General features: G+C 44.2%; 1 protein-coding gene across 2 annotated transcripts in view; it reads left to right on the forward strand.

Annotated features, from left to right (window-relative positions):
- The window catches only part of LOC126268180 (DENN domain-containing protein 1A-like), a 257,983-nt gene that overhangs the window by 215,387 nt on the left and 25,770 nt on the right, over positions 1-16,826 (forward strand). For both annotated transcript variants that reach the window (XM_049973781.1, XM_049973782.1), the window contains exon 12: positions 5,246-5,447. In XM_049973781.1, coding sequence (XP_049829738.1) covers positions 5,246-5,447 — 202 coding nt within the window. The remainder of the gene's footprint in view (positions 1-5,245; positions 5,448-16,826) is intronic.

Genomic DNA, 16,826 nt, shown 5'->3' on the forward strand with positions numbered 1-16,826 from the left:
CATGCCTGACCGATTCAGGGGGACCCTACATTTCTCCACCCGATAGCAGAGGTCGAGAAATTTATATTGGGGACGGTGATACAAAAACTTTCAAAGGCCTCATTGATTTGAACCTGTACGCAGATGTGATCATCGAGAAGAAAGAATGTATAGGACATGCAGAGAAAAAAATGGGCATGTGGCTTAAAAATGCGAAGAAACAAAACAAAGGCATTGGAGGAAAAGGACGAGGGAAACGTACTCATAAAGTGATCAAGGAGCTTACAATGTACTACAGCTTGTCAATCTGACAGCATTCCAATACGGTAGAAGAGATGAAGAAGGCAATTTGGGCAATGTATTCAATGGATGACCACCCACAACACCGAAATTGTCCGACTGGAGAAACTGGCGCAAGTGGCGCATTGTAGAGGCTACCAGACATCTGGACGAATATCAACACTACCAGCCGCTCTTCAAAGAAGTTCAAAAAGTGGTCATTTGATCTACGAGGCCCTTTTGAAGGACAAGCTATTGTACCGGTGCTTGGGAGGAAACACACAAAATTCAAATGAAAGTTTGAATGCGTGTATTTGGAAGTTAGACCCTCAAGCATTATTTGCATTCTGGTGCGAATACTGTGGAGATTGCGACTTTCCTGGCAGTGAGCAGCTTCAACGAAGGGTATTCAGCAGTTCTGAAGACCATGACAACGATGGACGTCACCCTGGGACTCTATTCGACGCAGTTCAGACGACCACCAGATTCAATCGGCTGAAAACCGCTTGTCACCAGCCATACGATCGGCTCTGGAGCAGCGCAGAATAGCCCAGATCTAGCAGAACGCCCTCTGTGAGGAAGAGGAAGGACTAGTTTATGGATCCGGAATAGCAGATTGAACGTAAGTTGCATAATATTGCATTTATATGTAGCCAAACTTCAAACGCGTTTTTCTCGAAGTGACTTCTTTTTAACGTGAGGTATGGTTCCTTCAAATCTACTGAACCGATTGGCATAATTCTTTGTTTCCAATGATGCTAACTAAACTGACTAGGAGTTGTACCACTTTTATTAGGATCCATCAACTATAAATATTTTTACTTGGCCGGCGAAGTCGAAAAATCGGTGACAAAGCCCTGTTTTTTTTTTTTTTTTTTTTTTTTTTTTTTCCCCGAACGGTCGCCATTTTGTTTCCTGTGGTCCAAAGAACTTAAGTGAGGTACAAGTTCTAAAGAATCTTATATAATTTGATTACATCAACTCAATTTTGATTTCAGGCGAGCCCGCTGACCTGCGACATATCGCGCGTGGATGTCTGCGTCGAAATTTTATTTCATTCCGACGGCACTTCCGCCTTTGCTCTTCGACATTTCCGGTTGAAAAAATTCCAGTTTGTAGAGGAAATATCAATAAAAATTTTGACCGAATTTGTCATTGATATCTGTAACACATCCCAAGAAAAAAAATTCTCAAAGAACATGCTTTTTTTGTGGCAAAGATAGTAAACCTCCCCTTAAGGAGACACATGATCTGCAATAGTTAATCATAATTGACCAATCATCTTGAGATCCAAAAAAGTGAAGTATTAACAAAAAAATTAAGGCAGGATATTGTAGCCTGCTATCATAAAATACGTCGGTTATCACTGGTAATGTACTTTATGCAACCAGTTCCATTACGAGTTGTGGCATATTATTTTGTCTTAATATGTTGAGCAATCACCACTCTGATGTTCTTTACAGACAATCATTTCCCTCTACTTTTTATAGATCTTAAATTATGATCAAGGTTATAGTTCAATTAAAGAATCCTGGAATACAAATGATGTGTGGGGTACAGTAATGAAGAACTAGGGAAAGTCACTTGCAAAAGAAAGTATATAGTCAATTTTTGCTTTGGACAGAAATATGAGCTAAGCTTTAACAATTTTAAATTGTTTAATATTTTTATGTGATAAATATAGTTCTGATAATTGCACCCCCCTCCCCCCCTCCCCGCCCCCCCCCCCCCCCCCCCACACACACACACACACACACACGCGCATGCACACAGAAATTGAGATAAAGAAAGAGGTGGTCTTGCTAGCTGTTTCCCAGTACTGCTGAAAGAAAGACACACAAATGAAGAACATTAAAAATTGCTTCTAGTTTGTTCTTCAGGTGCAGAAAAGAAGCTATTGCCCCCCCCCCCCCCCCCCCCCCCCACACACACACACACACACGCATGCACGCAGAAATTGAGAGGTGGTCTTGCTAGCTCTTTCCCAGTACTGCTGAAAGAAACAGACGCAAATGAATAACATTAAAAATTGCTTCTAGTTTGTTCTTCAGGTGCAGAAAAGAAGCTATGGTTTTAGGTAGGCTACACAACATGCCTTCATATTCTCTGAACACCTATTTGGTGTTTTATTTAACATTATAACAACATATGATGTTAGAAGGTTTGAGATCTTACGAGAACTCCACAAGTGGGGATTCCATGATTGACCCCCCCAGTTTGAGATTGAACTTGAGATCAAAATTATTGGTCTCAGATGACTGTGAAAACAGTTGTCATCCAGGTTATTGAAGATCAAAGCTGTAGCCAAGGGGGGTGTTCCAGGGTGTCCACCTCCCCCCAATCACCTAAATGAAACTACACTTAATGTAGTTTGTGTTTAGTGAAATTGAAAGATATTTTGATTTTCAGTCGCACAACAAAATAGGAGTATGCATTATCAATAGTCAGCAAAGCAAAAGATAGTTTTAAACTTTCTATATATCCATTGTACTATTAGCTTATTCCGCATCCTTGTTTTAATAAAGACCAATTGTTGTTTTTGTGTACGCTCCATTGCTGTTTTGTTAATCAGTTCAGTCCATAGTTGAAAATGAATTTAATTAAGTGTTATGTTTATTGCATTTGTGCTGTTGTGATAGTTTCTAATTATGGATACGTTTGCAACTAGAAAGAAGAGGAGAAGAGATTTTGATTCATCCATTAGCATTATGGTGAGTTAAAAATATGTATGAACTACTATAATAGCCTAATTACGTATCTACAGCAGTTTAATGTTAGCACAGGATTCGTCATTTGGAGGCTGATCGAACTTTGGGGTTGTAATATTTCAGTTCTTCACAAGGCAGTGGAGCAGCAAATGTAATTACAAATGACATTAAATTAAAATCACTGCATAAAAATACACTTGAATTTGTCTGTGTTACCTGAAAATTGCATCGATCAACAAACGGCAATGGTTGCAAGTCTTAAAAAAAAAAATTCGCCATGTTCTGTCAGTAATTGCACAAATGGCAAAATATTGCGGAATGTAGTCACCTAGGCAGCACCCTATTATGAAAAGTGGTTGTGATGCAGAACAATGGAGAGGAGTTTGTGGGGAACAGAAGGGGTATGGGATGGTAGCACATTCTATAATTCATTTCTAAAAGATTTTTTTGGCTGACTGCTTGAATTCGTCTGAGCCGGCTGGGCCCTGCATCCCTCCCTCCACCTTTCATGCAAAATATATTTATGGTCTTGTAATACTGCAACAATGTAAGCCAGAAATTTCATGAATAGTTAAATCTCAAAATATGCATGCATTCGTGCACTATCAAATGACTAAACATGCAATGTCAGAATTTGATCTTTTGTGTTGATGCATTTTACTTTATTTGAAAATAATATACAACAACCAGTTTTTTCCAAATTCCTCGACTTAAGGTAGCTCTTCATGTTAAACTGCTGAGCTAACAGTTGGTGGATTTGGGAGGTGAGGTGATTTGAATCCATCTGCCTACCTTCAAAATGCATTTCCGTCAGTTTCCCATTTTCACTTTAGGAAAATTCAGATAGTTGGTCCCTTACAAAAGGCCACAGCCAATTCCTTCCGGATACGTATCTTTCCTGAAAGATTCCAATTCCATTAAAGATACAGCCCATCTGCTTTAATGAAAAGAGCAAGCCAAGCATCTCATTGGAGACTCCTGGCACGAAAAACCATATGACAAATAATAATCCAAATTTTCCTCATTTAGGCTCATGGATTTGTGTGCTAGGGCATTCTTTAATGCAGAAAATGATCCTCCTTAAATTGCATGAAGTGAGGGGACACATACTTAATTGAGGAAATTTGGGAAAGTGTAAGGTTGAATAATTATGGGTCCTTTGCATTTTCGTCACCAAAAATTGCTCCTGCTACTCTCTGAAACAGAGATTTCTTTATTCCAAAAGCCCTGTCAGTAATAATAACAGAGCCCCAAAAAATTTGCACTTGTCTTTTCCTGGTCATTTTCTCAGCTTAAATCCGAACTGAAAGATGAAGAATGTAAAATGACCTTGGCGGGTGAGTAGAGGTTGTAGCATGACTGCTTCTTAGTGGTTTGCAAAATACAGCAATCCTAAGCAAGAAGATTATATCTCAGCCTGGTAAGTACTTTGAGATCATTGCTGAATAAAATGGTTTATCGATCTTTATGGAAATTTTAAGAATAAATGGAAAATGTCTTTTTAAGGTCCTCTTTAACTAATTGGACCCTCCCCTTTTTTTCCACAAAATCCTGGCTATGTCCTTGTGAAGAGACCAAGAAGAAATTTGAAATTATTTAGATGCATAAGGAACTGTAGTGCAGGTTACTTTGATTCATTACTATCTTATTTTAGCTGAACAGTACTACTACATTTTAGTGTATTCAGATGGATCAAAATGCGGGGTAATTTCATTGGTTGCTTTGTGATAGTCCTCTTACATAGTCATGATTCACTTGCAAAATATGTTTATGACGAGGATATGTATGTGACATTAAGGACACAAGAGCAGATGTGACTTGTACAAGATGTGAAATTTGCCATCTACTCTGTCGTTCTGAGTGCACTTCAATCAAGTACGTACTCAATAGATAAACATGTCCAAACTATTCAGTACTTTCTTTGCCACTAATTTTATTTTAACAGTACATTTTAAAGCAAATGACATATTAGCAGTTTGTTAAGTTTGCTGCAGTTGAACAAATGTGTTCACCTGTGACAGTGATAGGGAGGAAGTAGACTTGTGATGAATATTGTACAATAATAGAATTTGAATTTGGGAGTGAGTGGGCAATTGAGGTATATTTTATAGTAATGGCTCTTGAACTTAGATAATTTCAACTATATTAGCTATGGAATCTTGTTGGAAGTTTTTTAATAATTGCAGCATTAAGAACCCAAACCACCATTCACCATTTCTCCAACTCCTGTTCAAATTTTTTAGATGCTTCCATGTATTATTGTACTGTTCTCATTACAGGACAAAACCGTACTGTGCTCTGAGCCCACTTTCTGACCAGAGTCCTTCTGAAGGAGGGCCATCAGAATTGAGCACCAGCCCACCAGCACAAGATTTGACACCACTGGATATGAATCTGATGGGGGACCTTCAAGACATTTTCAAAAAATGTTCAGCCCTAACAGATGTGACTGACGATGTTTCCCCTCCAGTGGACAGAACAGTAGGTAGACCTGTGGTTCTGTTTCCCATGATTGTTCAGCAGAAAACATTATTTTCGTTTGTTTAACAAGTGGTGTTGGTATGCTTACTGCACTCTTCATTGCTATTGCAGTTATTGCTATAACTGGTGTCAGTGGTAGTGGTAGTGGCTGGGGTTTGTGACTAGATTGTGGATTTATTTGCAAACTATGTTATCTTGGATGGAAAATAGGTGATAAATGTAGAAGTAATGTCAGTAGCACCCCAAAAAACTGTGTTGAGACACTTGCTGTATGCATTGTTTATTAATATTATATATTGATTGTCCCTCAGTTTTTTGTCACATGACACAGTAACCTATAACGAAGTACTGTGTGATAAAATCAGCACAGGTATTCAGTTAGATCTTGATAAGATTTCGAAGTGGCAAGTAAATTTAAATGTTGAGAAATATAAAATTATGTTTTTCACTAAACAAAAACAAAATAGTATCCTTTGATTGCAATATCAGTGATACAGAATTAGAATCAGCCAACTTATGTGAATACTTGATTCTAACAATTTGTATGGATATGAAAAGGAATGATCACACAGATTAATTTGTAGATAAGGCATATGACAGAGTTCAGTTCATTGTCACGATACCTGGAAAATGCATGCAGTCTACAAAGGAGCTTGCTTACAAATCACTTGTGTGTCCCATCTTAGAATATTGCTCAAATGTGTAGAACCTGTACCAGATAAGACTTAACAGGCAATATTGAACTTGTAGAAAAAAGAGAATAAAAACAATCACAGGTCTGCTTCTCTCGTGGGAATGTCACAGAAATGTTGAAAAATCTGAATTGCCAGACTCTTTAAATACAAGCAAATTATACCATGAAAGCCTACTTAGAAAATTTCTCATGAACTGATGTTATGTGAAGAATCCAGAGGTGTATTCTTCGGCTCTTTATGCGTCATTTCCATAAGAACTGTGGTGACAAAATTAGACTAATTACAACATTCACAGAGGCATTTAAGGAGTTATTCTTACACTCCATCTGGGTTTGGAACAGAAAGAAACCCTAACATGTGTCACCATACCAAGCAAGGTACCTGCTGCCTAGCAGTTCACAGTGGTTTGGAGAGTACATAAGTATGTAGATGTAGTGATGATTAGTAGAAGTTGATGAGAAGAATGTGGAAAAGAGTGATAGTAAGGAGAAGAAAGAGGAGGGAAGATAGGATGAAAAGAGATGGGGAGGAAGGAAGACACAGTGGAAAGGAGCAGAAAGCAGAGTGGTAGTGAGGGGAAAGGAGGAGGAGGTAGGTGGGAGAGCCTGTGGAGAGGTGGTGGCAAATGGGAGGAAACAGGAGGAGGAGGAGATGACAGCAGGCAGAGGTTGGGGAAAGAGAAGGAACGGGAGGAAAAGTGATGACTGAATAGGAATGCAGGATGAAGAAGAAAGAATGAAGTGAATGTGTAGGGATAGGAAAGGAAGATGAAGAAGGAAAGAAGCTGTATAACACCAAAATAAATTTAATGGCAAAATAGGAGACTTTTGGTCAACTGAGAAAAGGTTCAAGCTAGCAATAAAACCAAAAAACTTATTGGGACTCTACAATTTTATATATAAAATATATATGTGTAGAAAAAGGGCTGAAGGAGGAGTGACGACTAACTTCATAGGAGAAGTATAAAAAATAGTCAACAATGAAATCCTTCTCATGTTAGCATTCCATGTTTGTTGCCCAGTGATCTAAGAAATTCTCCTCTAATGAACTGAAACAGATAGTGTGTTAAAAACCTAAAACTTCTTCAGAGATGAAATTTGTGATTTGCAGATGGACTTTGTGTTCATCTGTGACGAAGAAAATTGATGTAATGAATAACTACTCTTCTTGAAGAACATCATTTACAACTAAGAAAAATTATTACCTCAGAATTTCAAAATTTGCCAGTAATTCTGTAATTTTATTTCTGCTGGTCACCATACAGTTTTTTTCCCACAGGGAATTCACAATCCATATTGGACTGTTGGTTAAGCCTGTGACTGTTACAACTCAAATGACATGTTAACACTAATACAGTAACTGCTAATTCTTATTCATTCCAAGATGCATATTAAGGTCACTTTGCCTCCTCATCTATAGATGGACAGTCTTGTTACGTAAATGGAATGTGAATGATAATGATTTTCAAGGTTCTGGAAAGTATTTCATCATAATTCACTACAAATACTACAACACAATTACTATTTACGAGGTGTATTCCAAAATTTTCTGCCATCTGGAAAGTAGGAGCAGTAGATCTTCGCACTGCTAGGGGGCGAGAGCTGCATATCTGATAAGTCAGTTTGCAGAGTGGCATTCAGCTGGGAGGACATGTTGTGTGTCCACAATGATTTCCGTAATACGTTGTGTTGGGTGTGTGGTGATTTTACAATGGATCCATGAAAGACAGCACGTGTGTATCAAATTCTGTGAAACTCGGAAAAAGTGCTATGGAGACCTTTTCAAGGATAAAGAAGTGTTTGGGGGACAGAGTATGAGCCGTACATGTGTGTTTGAGCGGCATGCTCATTTCAGGGCCGGCCGTACAGACACTGAAGATGGTCCTAACACTGTAAGCCCCGTTAGCTATGCAATGCCAGACATTGTTGTCAAACTTCAACAATTGGTTTGTGCGGATTGATGTTGAATCATTCAAGACCTTGCAGATGAAGTGGGTATTGATTATGGGACATGCCAACGAATGTTGACTGATGAATTGGGCGGGAATCGTGTCGGCGCAAAATTTGTGCTGAGGACACTGACTGCCGATCAGAAGGCACAGTATGTTGAAGTGTGCATGGAGCTTCGTCAGACTGCATCTGATGATCCAACCTTCTTGTCACGTGTTATCACTAGCAACAAGAGCTGGATTTACGGGTATGACCCAGGTACAAAGCAACATTCATCCCAGTGAAAGAGCCCAGGCTCTCCAAGACCCAAAAAAGCGAGATAGGCAAAGAGCAAAGTGAAGAGCATGATCATCATTATCCTTGATACCAAGGGAATTGAACACAAAGGATTCGTCCCACCCAACCAAACTGTGAATTCTGCGTACTACTGTGACATTTTGCGATGGCTCCGTGAAAACGTGCAGCGACGGAGGCGCAAACTTTTGTGTCAAGGGACCTGGCTGCTGCATCACGTCAAGACGCCCTGTCACATGTCCTTGCTCACCAGGACCTTTTTGGCAAAAAACAAGATGACGGTTGCACCCCACCCACTGTACTCACTAGATTTGGCACCTTGCAACTTTGCTCTATTCCCTAAACTGAAACTCAAGTTGAAAGGCTGTCGGTTTGACACTCTAGAGAGGATTCAAGAAGCATCACTGGTGGTGATGAACGCCCTTGGAGAACAGGACTTCCAGGAAACGCTTGAACAGTTGCAGAAGCACTGGGACTAGTGTGTGTGTGTGTGCAGATGGGAACTGCTTTGAGGGTGATGGGGACCATTAGTCCAAAGGTAAGGTTTTCAACAAATGGCAGTACCAGTCCCAAAAATTTTGGATAGCACCTCGTATGACAAATGATGCTATTAGTCAAACACAATATTGTTGCACTTGGGAGTGAGAGCACCTCAATCGGTTCATAGGTTTACCTGTGAACTAGAATTCTACGAGAATGTGCTCTGCTGTTCTAACGAACAGATGGCTTGCTCATGAAGCTGTTCAGACTCACAGTGTATACAACAATTGAAAAAGTATATATGGTTTTTGTGTACTCTAACATCACCGCATGTTTCCAATAACGGCCATGGGAGGCCAAGTGCAAAAATATGATGGTTGTGTTGTACACATAAACTTCAATAATCTGTATGATCATCTGTCACGAATAGTAATTACTTATTCCAGTATTATTAGTTGACGCAATTAAAAAAAAAAAAAGTGCAGCAATTTTCCAAATGATTTAAATCAACTTCCTCAACACTTCAGTAACATAGCTAGACAGTCTGCCTGAAGATAAAGAAATTTAAAATACTGTGTGGAAACAGTAAATAACCGGAATGAGATTTTCATTCTGCAGTGGAGTGTGCGCTGATATGAAACTTCCTGGCAGATTAAAACTGTGTGGCGGACTGAGACTCGAACTCGGGACCTTTGCCTTTTGCGGGCAAGTGCTCTACCATCTGAGCTTCCCAACCACGACTCACGACCCGTCCTCACAGCCCTAGCACTTGCCCTGTATGGATAACTTAATCCCATTCAAGAGATTCCGGATGAAAATGTGGTTTTTAATAAAGAAAAGGAATCGGGAATGTTGAGATCAATATGTATCATCTATGCTATTTTGCACCCCATTCTTCCTAGTATGGACTAACCTCCACCACATTTGTGGCCATCTGCCACCCACAGCATTTCCTGGTATCCTTCTCAGTGATAACATCTGCACTAATACCATGGTACTTGCCGAATGTTTTGTGGCACACTTAGTTGAAGTGTCCACTTTCAGTAATTACCATCCTCATTTCCTGAGCCAGAAACGCCTCACCGAGCACTGCCTGCTATCCTTCCATGCACATAGTTCTGTCATGCAACATCCCTTTTAATGAATGGGAGTTTTGCAACACTTTGGCAGAGTGTCGAGATATGCCCTGCGGATCTGACAAAATTCGCAACCAAATGCTGAAACATCTTCATGATGCCAACAGCATGAAATTTATCCTCAGGCTTTTAATTGTATTTGGTGGGAAGGAGAATTTCTCCTTCAATGGCAGGAAAGTATCATTATTCCTGTCCTGAAACTGAGAAAGGACACACACATTTTAACTAACTACTGGCCATTCTCTCTGACAAATGGACTGTATAAGCTATTTGAACATATGGTCAGCAACTGTCTTTGTTGGTGCCCTGAAGCTGAAGGCCATATATCTATTGCTGTGTTCTTTGACCTACAGAAGGCATATGATAATGCATGGTGACATCACATACTATCAACAATGCATGAGTGGGGTTTCTGGGGCAGTTTACGTGTTTTTATCCAGAATTTCGTATTTCTCAGACTTTTTAGGGTCTGGGTAGATTTGACTCTCAGAAACAAATACATTACAGGAAACTGGAGTACCTCAGGGATTGGTTCCAAGTGTAACACTTTTCGCTGTCACCATCAAAGGTATTGTAGATGCAGAGGGCCCCACAGTCTCTGTGTCACTTTATGTGGATGATCTTTGCCTGTAGTATGCATCCACATCACTGCACACCACTGAGTACAAACTTCAGGGGACTGTATGGGAAGTATATGACTGGGCACTGAATCACAGCTATCAATTTTCTCCTGCAAAATCATAAGCTGTGGAGTTTTCCTGACTCTTTACTGTGCAATCCCCAACCAGAAATTTTTCTTGGTGACCAGTTACTTGAAGTCGTTGAAACTTTACAATTCATAGGTATTTTATTTGACAACAAGTTAAATTGCCTGCCACATATCCGTTGGCTCAAGGCGACTTCCATGAAGAAGCTAAATGCTTTTTGTTTTCTTAGTAACTCTGTGTGGGGCAGTGATAGCTTAGTTCTGAGATTTTGCAAATCACTGATTTTATCCAGCTTGAACTATGGATGTGTTGCCTGTGGTTCAGCAGCATTGTCCATACATAGCTTGCTGGATGCTGTTCACCACACTGGCGTGCCATTGGCAACGAGGGCTGTCCATATGACCTCTGTTGACAGCCTCCTGGTGGAAGCCAGTGTCTCACCACTGCAGGTTAGACAGCAGCTTCTGGCTGATTACACAGTCACAGTCTGTCAGATGCCTACTCACCTATGTCACTCTACTCCATAACCAACAGTTCAGACTGTTTGTGCATTACCCGAAACTGGGTAGACCAGCTGGTGGTCTATACACTGTCCTGTGATGTAGATTGATCTATATTGTGGCCCGAAGGATGACACTGTTCCTACCCTTCTCAGACTCCTGCTCCATTCAATCCTCCTAATTTGGTATGCATCTATACGGATGTGTCAAAAGACAGGATTGGTTACACTTTTACACATGCAATTGCACATGCAAGGGGACATGAGAAGCATTCTCTGCCGGCTGCCTGCAGTGGTGTACACATTGCAGAGTTGGTTGCCATCCCTCAGGCTTTGCAGTACATCAGAACCCTAGCCACGACAACTTTCTGATCTGTAGCAATTCCCTGAGTTGCGTAAAAGACATATCCCTGTGTTATCCCAAAAATCTTTTGGTCACCAACATACAGGACCTACTAGTTGACCTCTGCAGCTCTGGAAAGTCAGTGACCTTCATTTGGACACTGAGCCACTTGGGAATTCCAGGAAATGAACAAGCTGACCGACTAGCCAAAGACACAACTATGGGAGAGAATCTTCATGTCAGAATACCAGGCGTGGATGTATGATTGCCACTTTGACCCAATATTTTGAGGGGTTGGAATCACAGGCTTCTATGACCCAGCCGGCCACTGTAACCGAGCGGTTCCAGGCGCTTCAGTCTGCAACCGTGCTGCTGCTACGGTCGCAGGTTTGAATCCTGCCTCAGGCCTGGATGTGTGTGATGTCCTTAGGTTAGTTAGGTTTAAGTAGTTCTAAGTTCTAGAGGACTGATGACCTCAGATGTTAAGTCCCATAGCGCTTAGAGTGATTTGAACCATCTATGACCCAAAACATGCTAAGAGCAATTAAGGTGTCCACTAAGGTGTGGCATACATCTCTTCAGGCTTCTGAGAAATAGGCCATTGTATTGTGCTGACTATGCATTGCCCACACGAGACTCATTTAAGAGTTCCTTCTGCATTTGGAGGATCCTCCTCACTGCAGCTGCGGTGATATATTGACAACAGCACATGTTCTTGTTGAATTCACCCTGCTTGCTGATCTGCGGCACGCTCTCAGCTTGCCTGCATCACCATCTCAGATGCTTGTGGCTGACAAGATAGCCACTGCCAAAGTGTTGCCTTTCCAGATAGAGAGAAAGAGAAAGAGAAAGAGAGAGAGAGAGAGAGAGAGAGAGAGAGAGAGAGAGAATGAGAATGAGCAGGGAAGGGAGTGAGACAGGGTTGTAGTCTCTCCCCGATGTTATTCAATCTGTATATTGAGCAAGCAGTGAAGGAAACAAAAGAAAAATTCGGAGTAGGTATTAAAATCCATGGAGAAGAAATAAAAACTTTGAGGCTCGCCGATGACATCGTAATTCTGTCAGAGACAGCAAAGGAATTGGAAAAGCAGTTGAACGGAATGGATAGTGTCTTGAAAGGGGGATATAAGATGAACATCAACAAAAGCAAAACGAGGATAATGGAATGTAGTCGAATTAAGTCGGGTGATGCTGAGGAAATTAGATTAGGAAATGAGACACGTAAAGTATTAAAGGAGTTCTGCTATTTGAGGATCAAAATAACTGATGATGGTCGAAGTAGAGAGGATATAAAATGTAGACTGGCAATGGCAAGGAAAGCATTTCTGAAGAAGAGAAATTTGTTAACATTGAGTATAGGTTTAAGTGTCAGGAAGTCGTTTTTGAAAGTATTTGTATGGAGTGTAGCCATGTATGGAAGTGAAACATGGACAATAAATAGTTTGGACAAGAATAGAGTAGAAGCTTTCGAAATGTGGTGCTACGGAAGAATGCTGAAGATTAGATGGGTAGATCACTTAATTAATGAGGAAGTATTGAATAGGATTGGGGAGAAGCGAAGTTTGTGGCACAACTTGACCAGAAGAAGGGATCTGTTGGTAGGACATGTTCTGAGGCATCAAGGGATCACCAGTTTAGTATTGGAGGGCAGCGTGGAGGGTAAAAATCGTAGAGGGAGACCAAGAGATGAATACACTAAGCAGATTCAGAAGGATGTAGGTTACAGTAGGTACTGGGAGATGAAGCAGCTTTCGCAGGATGGAGTAGCATGGAGAGCTGCATCAAACCAGTCTCAGGACTGAAGACCACAACAACAACAAAATGGCTGTTGGTTAAGTAGAGGATGTCAAGTACTGTACTAATAAGTGGTATTTTGCTATCTTCTTCAAATGTACTAATAAAATGACAGTATATAATTGAACTGTTCTTTGGACTATCAGAGTGAATGTGGAATGAGATGTGTGTCTTGCTACTTCGAATTGCTCAACCAAAACAAAGTTCATAGAGAATTTACACCTTTTGTCATACAGACTACATTTAAATGGTAGCAAAGTGTGTGTTTCTGTTTTAAAAAAGTACCAAAGTGAACAACTGGCAGAGTGTTAATGACAGGACATAGTTAACCGACAGGATTTTTACAATAAAAATAAAACTTCATAGTCAGTGCAGTCATTGTTTTACATGTATCAGACATACGTTCATATTGTGCATGACAAATGAGTGCTGGAAAAACAACAGCACACAATCCTACTGCCAAACAACAGCACTAGTAGGTATTCTGCTGTGTGTTCAATATGCTAATTTTCAAAAGAAATGTTGTGATGATACTAACACTTGCTGATGCGAGCACAATGCATTCTCTGTGGCAGCAGAACCTATCAAGATTTCAAGGTAACTATAGGTTCCTTTTGCTTGCTGTATCTTCCCCTCCTACACTCAATCATTCCATCACACGCTCCCACCCATCCTCACTCCCTTCCGCATTCTCTCCCATCCCAGCTTCCTCTCTTCAGTCCAAACCACCTTCTTCTCTTCCTCACTCATTCCCATCCCTCCTGTCTCCCCCCCCCCACATCTTGTTACTTCACATTCCTTTCCCCTCCTCCCACCTTCCCCTCCCTCCACCCCACCTTCCCCTCCCTCCACCCCGCCTTCCCCTCCCTCCTAACCCACCAACACCTCCCCCTCCCGCCAACCCCTCCCCCTCCCGCCAACCCCTCCCCCACCCGCCAACCCCTCCCCCTCCCGCCAACCCCTCCCCCTCCCGCCAACCCCTCCCCCTCCCGCCAACCCCTCCCCCTCCCGCCAACCCCTCCCCCTCCCGCCAACCCCTCCCCCTCCCGCCAACCAATCCCCCTCCCGCCAACCCCTCCCCCTCCCGCCAACCCCTCCCCCTCCCGCCAACCCCTCCCCCTCCCGCCAACCCCTCCCCCTCCCGCCAACCCCTCCCCCTCCCGCCAACCCCTCCCCCTCCCGCCAACCCCTCCCCCTCCCGCCAACCCCTCCCCCTCCCGCCAACCCCTCCCCCTCCCGCCAACCCCTCCCCCTCCCGCCAAACCCTCCCCCTCCCGCCAACCCCTCCCCCTCCCGCCAACCCCTCCCCCTCCCGCCAACCCCTCCCCCTCCCGCCAACCCCTCCCGCCAACCCCGCCCCCTCCCGCCAACCCCTCCTCCTCCCGCCAACCCCTCCCCCTCCCGCCAACACCCCCCCTCCCGCCAACTGCTAACCCTCCCGCCAACTGCTAACCCTCCCGTCAACACCCCCCCTCCCGCCAACCCCTCCCACTCCCGCCAACCCCTCCCACTCCCGCCAACCCCTCCCACTCCCGCCAACCCCTCCCACTCCCGCCAACCCCTCCCACTCCCGCCAACCCCTCCCACTCCCGCCAACCCCTCCCACTCCCGCCAACCCCTCCCACTCCCGCCAACACCTCCCCCTCCCGCCATCCCATCCCCCTCCCGCCATCCCCTCCACGTCCCGCCAACACCTCCCCATCCCGCCAACGCTAACCCTCCCGCCAACGCTAACCCTCCCGCCAACACCCCCCCTCCCGCCAACCCCTCCCGCCAACCCCTCCCGCTCCCGCCAACACCTCCCCCTCCCGCCAACCCCTCCCACTCCCGCCAACACCCCCCCTCCCGCCAACACCTCCACCTCCCGCCAACCCCTCCCCCTCCTGCCAACCACTACCCCTCCCACCTTCCCCTCCCGCCTCCCCGCTTCCCCACCTCCCAACTTCCCTCCACCTCTCGCCTTGCTCTCCCCCTCCCACCTTCCCCTCCCGCGTTCCCCTACCCCTCCCGCCTTCTCCTCCCGCTCCCGCCTACCCTCCCGCTCCGCCTTCCTCTCCTCTCACACCTTCCCATCGCCTCCCGCCTTACCCTCCACTCCCACCTTCCCCTCCCCTCCCGCCCTCCCTCAACCCTCACTCTTTCCCCTCGCTCTCCCTCTTTTCCCCCTCCCTCCTTCCCCTCCCCCTCCGCCCATCTTCCTCCCATTCCCTCCTTCCGGCTCCCCCTCTTCCTCCCGCCCTCCCCTCTTCCTCCCGCCCTCCCCTCTTCCTCCCGCCCTCCCCTCTTCCTCCCGCCCTCCCCTCTTCCTCCCGCCCTCCCCTCTTCCTCCCGCCCTCCCCTCTTCCTCCCGCCCTCCCCTCTTCCTCCCGCCCTCCCCTCTCCCTCCCGCCCTCCCCTCTCCCTCCCGCCCTCCCCTCCCCCTCCCGCCCTCCCCTCTCCCTCCCGCCCTCCCCTCTCCCCTCCCGCCTTCTCTCCTCTCCCCTCCCGCCTTCTCTCCTCTCCCCTCCCGCCTTCTCTCCTCTCCCCTCCCGCCTTCTCTCCTCTCCCCGCCTTCCTCTCCCCTAGCTCCACTAGAACCCTGTAACATGCTGAAAAGCTTAAGTGTTGGATATGCTTCTTCTTGAATGGTACCACAACAGTCTTCTTAGGATTAAGCCTTAGATCCTGTTTCCTGCACCAATCTCGCACAATGTCCTATGCACCTTGTGCCATATTCCTGACTGTGTCAGTAAATTTGTCAAGTATTACTATGACAAGGTCATCTGCGTATCCTTGGCAAAAGCATTGTCTGGAATTTAGTTCCTCAATAGTTCGTTCACCATTAGATTCCACAATAAAAGGGATAAAACTCCTCCTTGTGGACAACCTCTAGTGGTGTTATTTACCATCTTCTCATTCATCATGGCAGCCTCTGCCTGCCTTCCTTTGAGCATGGCCCTAGTCCACCTACATATAGTGATCCCTAGGTCATGCACCTTTGCTACCCTAACCATGAAATTGAAGGTTGTGTTACTAAAAGCCCCCTTGATGTCAAGGAAGATGCAGAGGGCTATTTCCTGAAAGTGAAGTGCTGTCTCCACCTTCCCAACGAGTTGGTGGAGAGCTGTCTCACATGATTTATCTGGTTGATACGTCTGTTGGTTTGAACGTAGAGGAGCCCTAGTTAGCCTCCTCTCCCCAACGTGTACATTAACCAGTTTTTCCAGTGTTTTAAGAATGGAGGAGGTCAGACGGATTGGTCTCATATCCTTGGCCGTGGTATGACCAGTTCTCCCTGGCTTTGGAATAAAGACAGCCTTAACTGCCCTCCAGGCTTTGGGAATGATTCCTGCTGCTAGGCTAACTCTGAATAACCTGCATAGGACTCTTATAAGATTCTCTCCTGCTTGTTACAGGAGAACTGGAAAGATTCCATCTGGTCCAGATGGCTTGAGCAGTTGGAATCTTTCCACCACCCATTGGATTTTACTGAATCGTGGCCA

This window comes from Schistocerca gregaria, chromosome 4 (genome assembly GCF_023897955.1).
Source record: "Schistocerca gregaria isolate iqSchGreg1 chromosome 4, iqSchGreg1.2, whole genome shotgun sequence".
Lineage (NCBI taxonomy): Eukaryota > Metazoa > Arthropoda > Insecta > Orthoptera > Acrididae > Schistocerca > Schistocerca gregaria.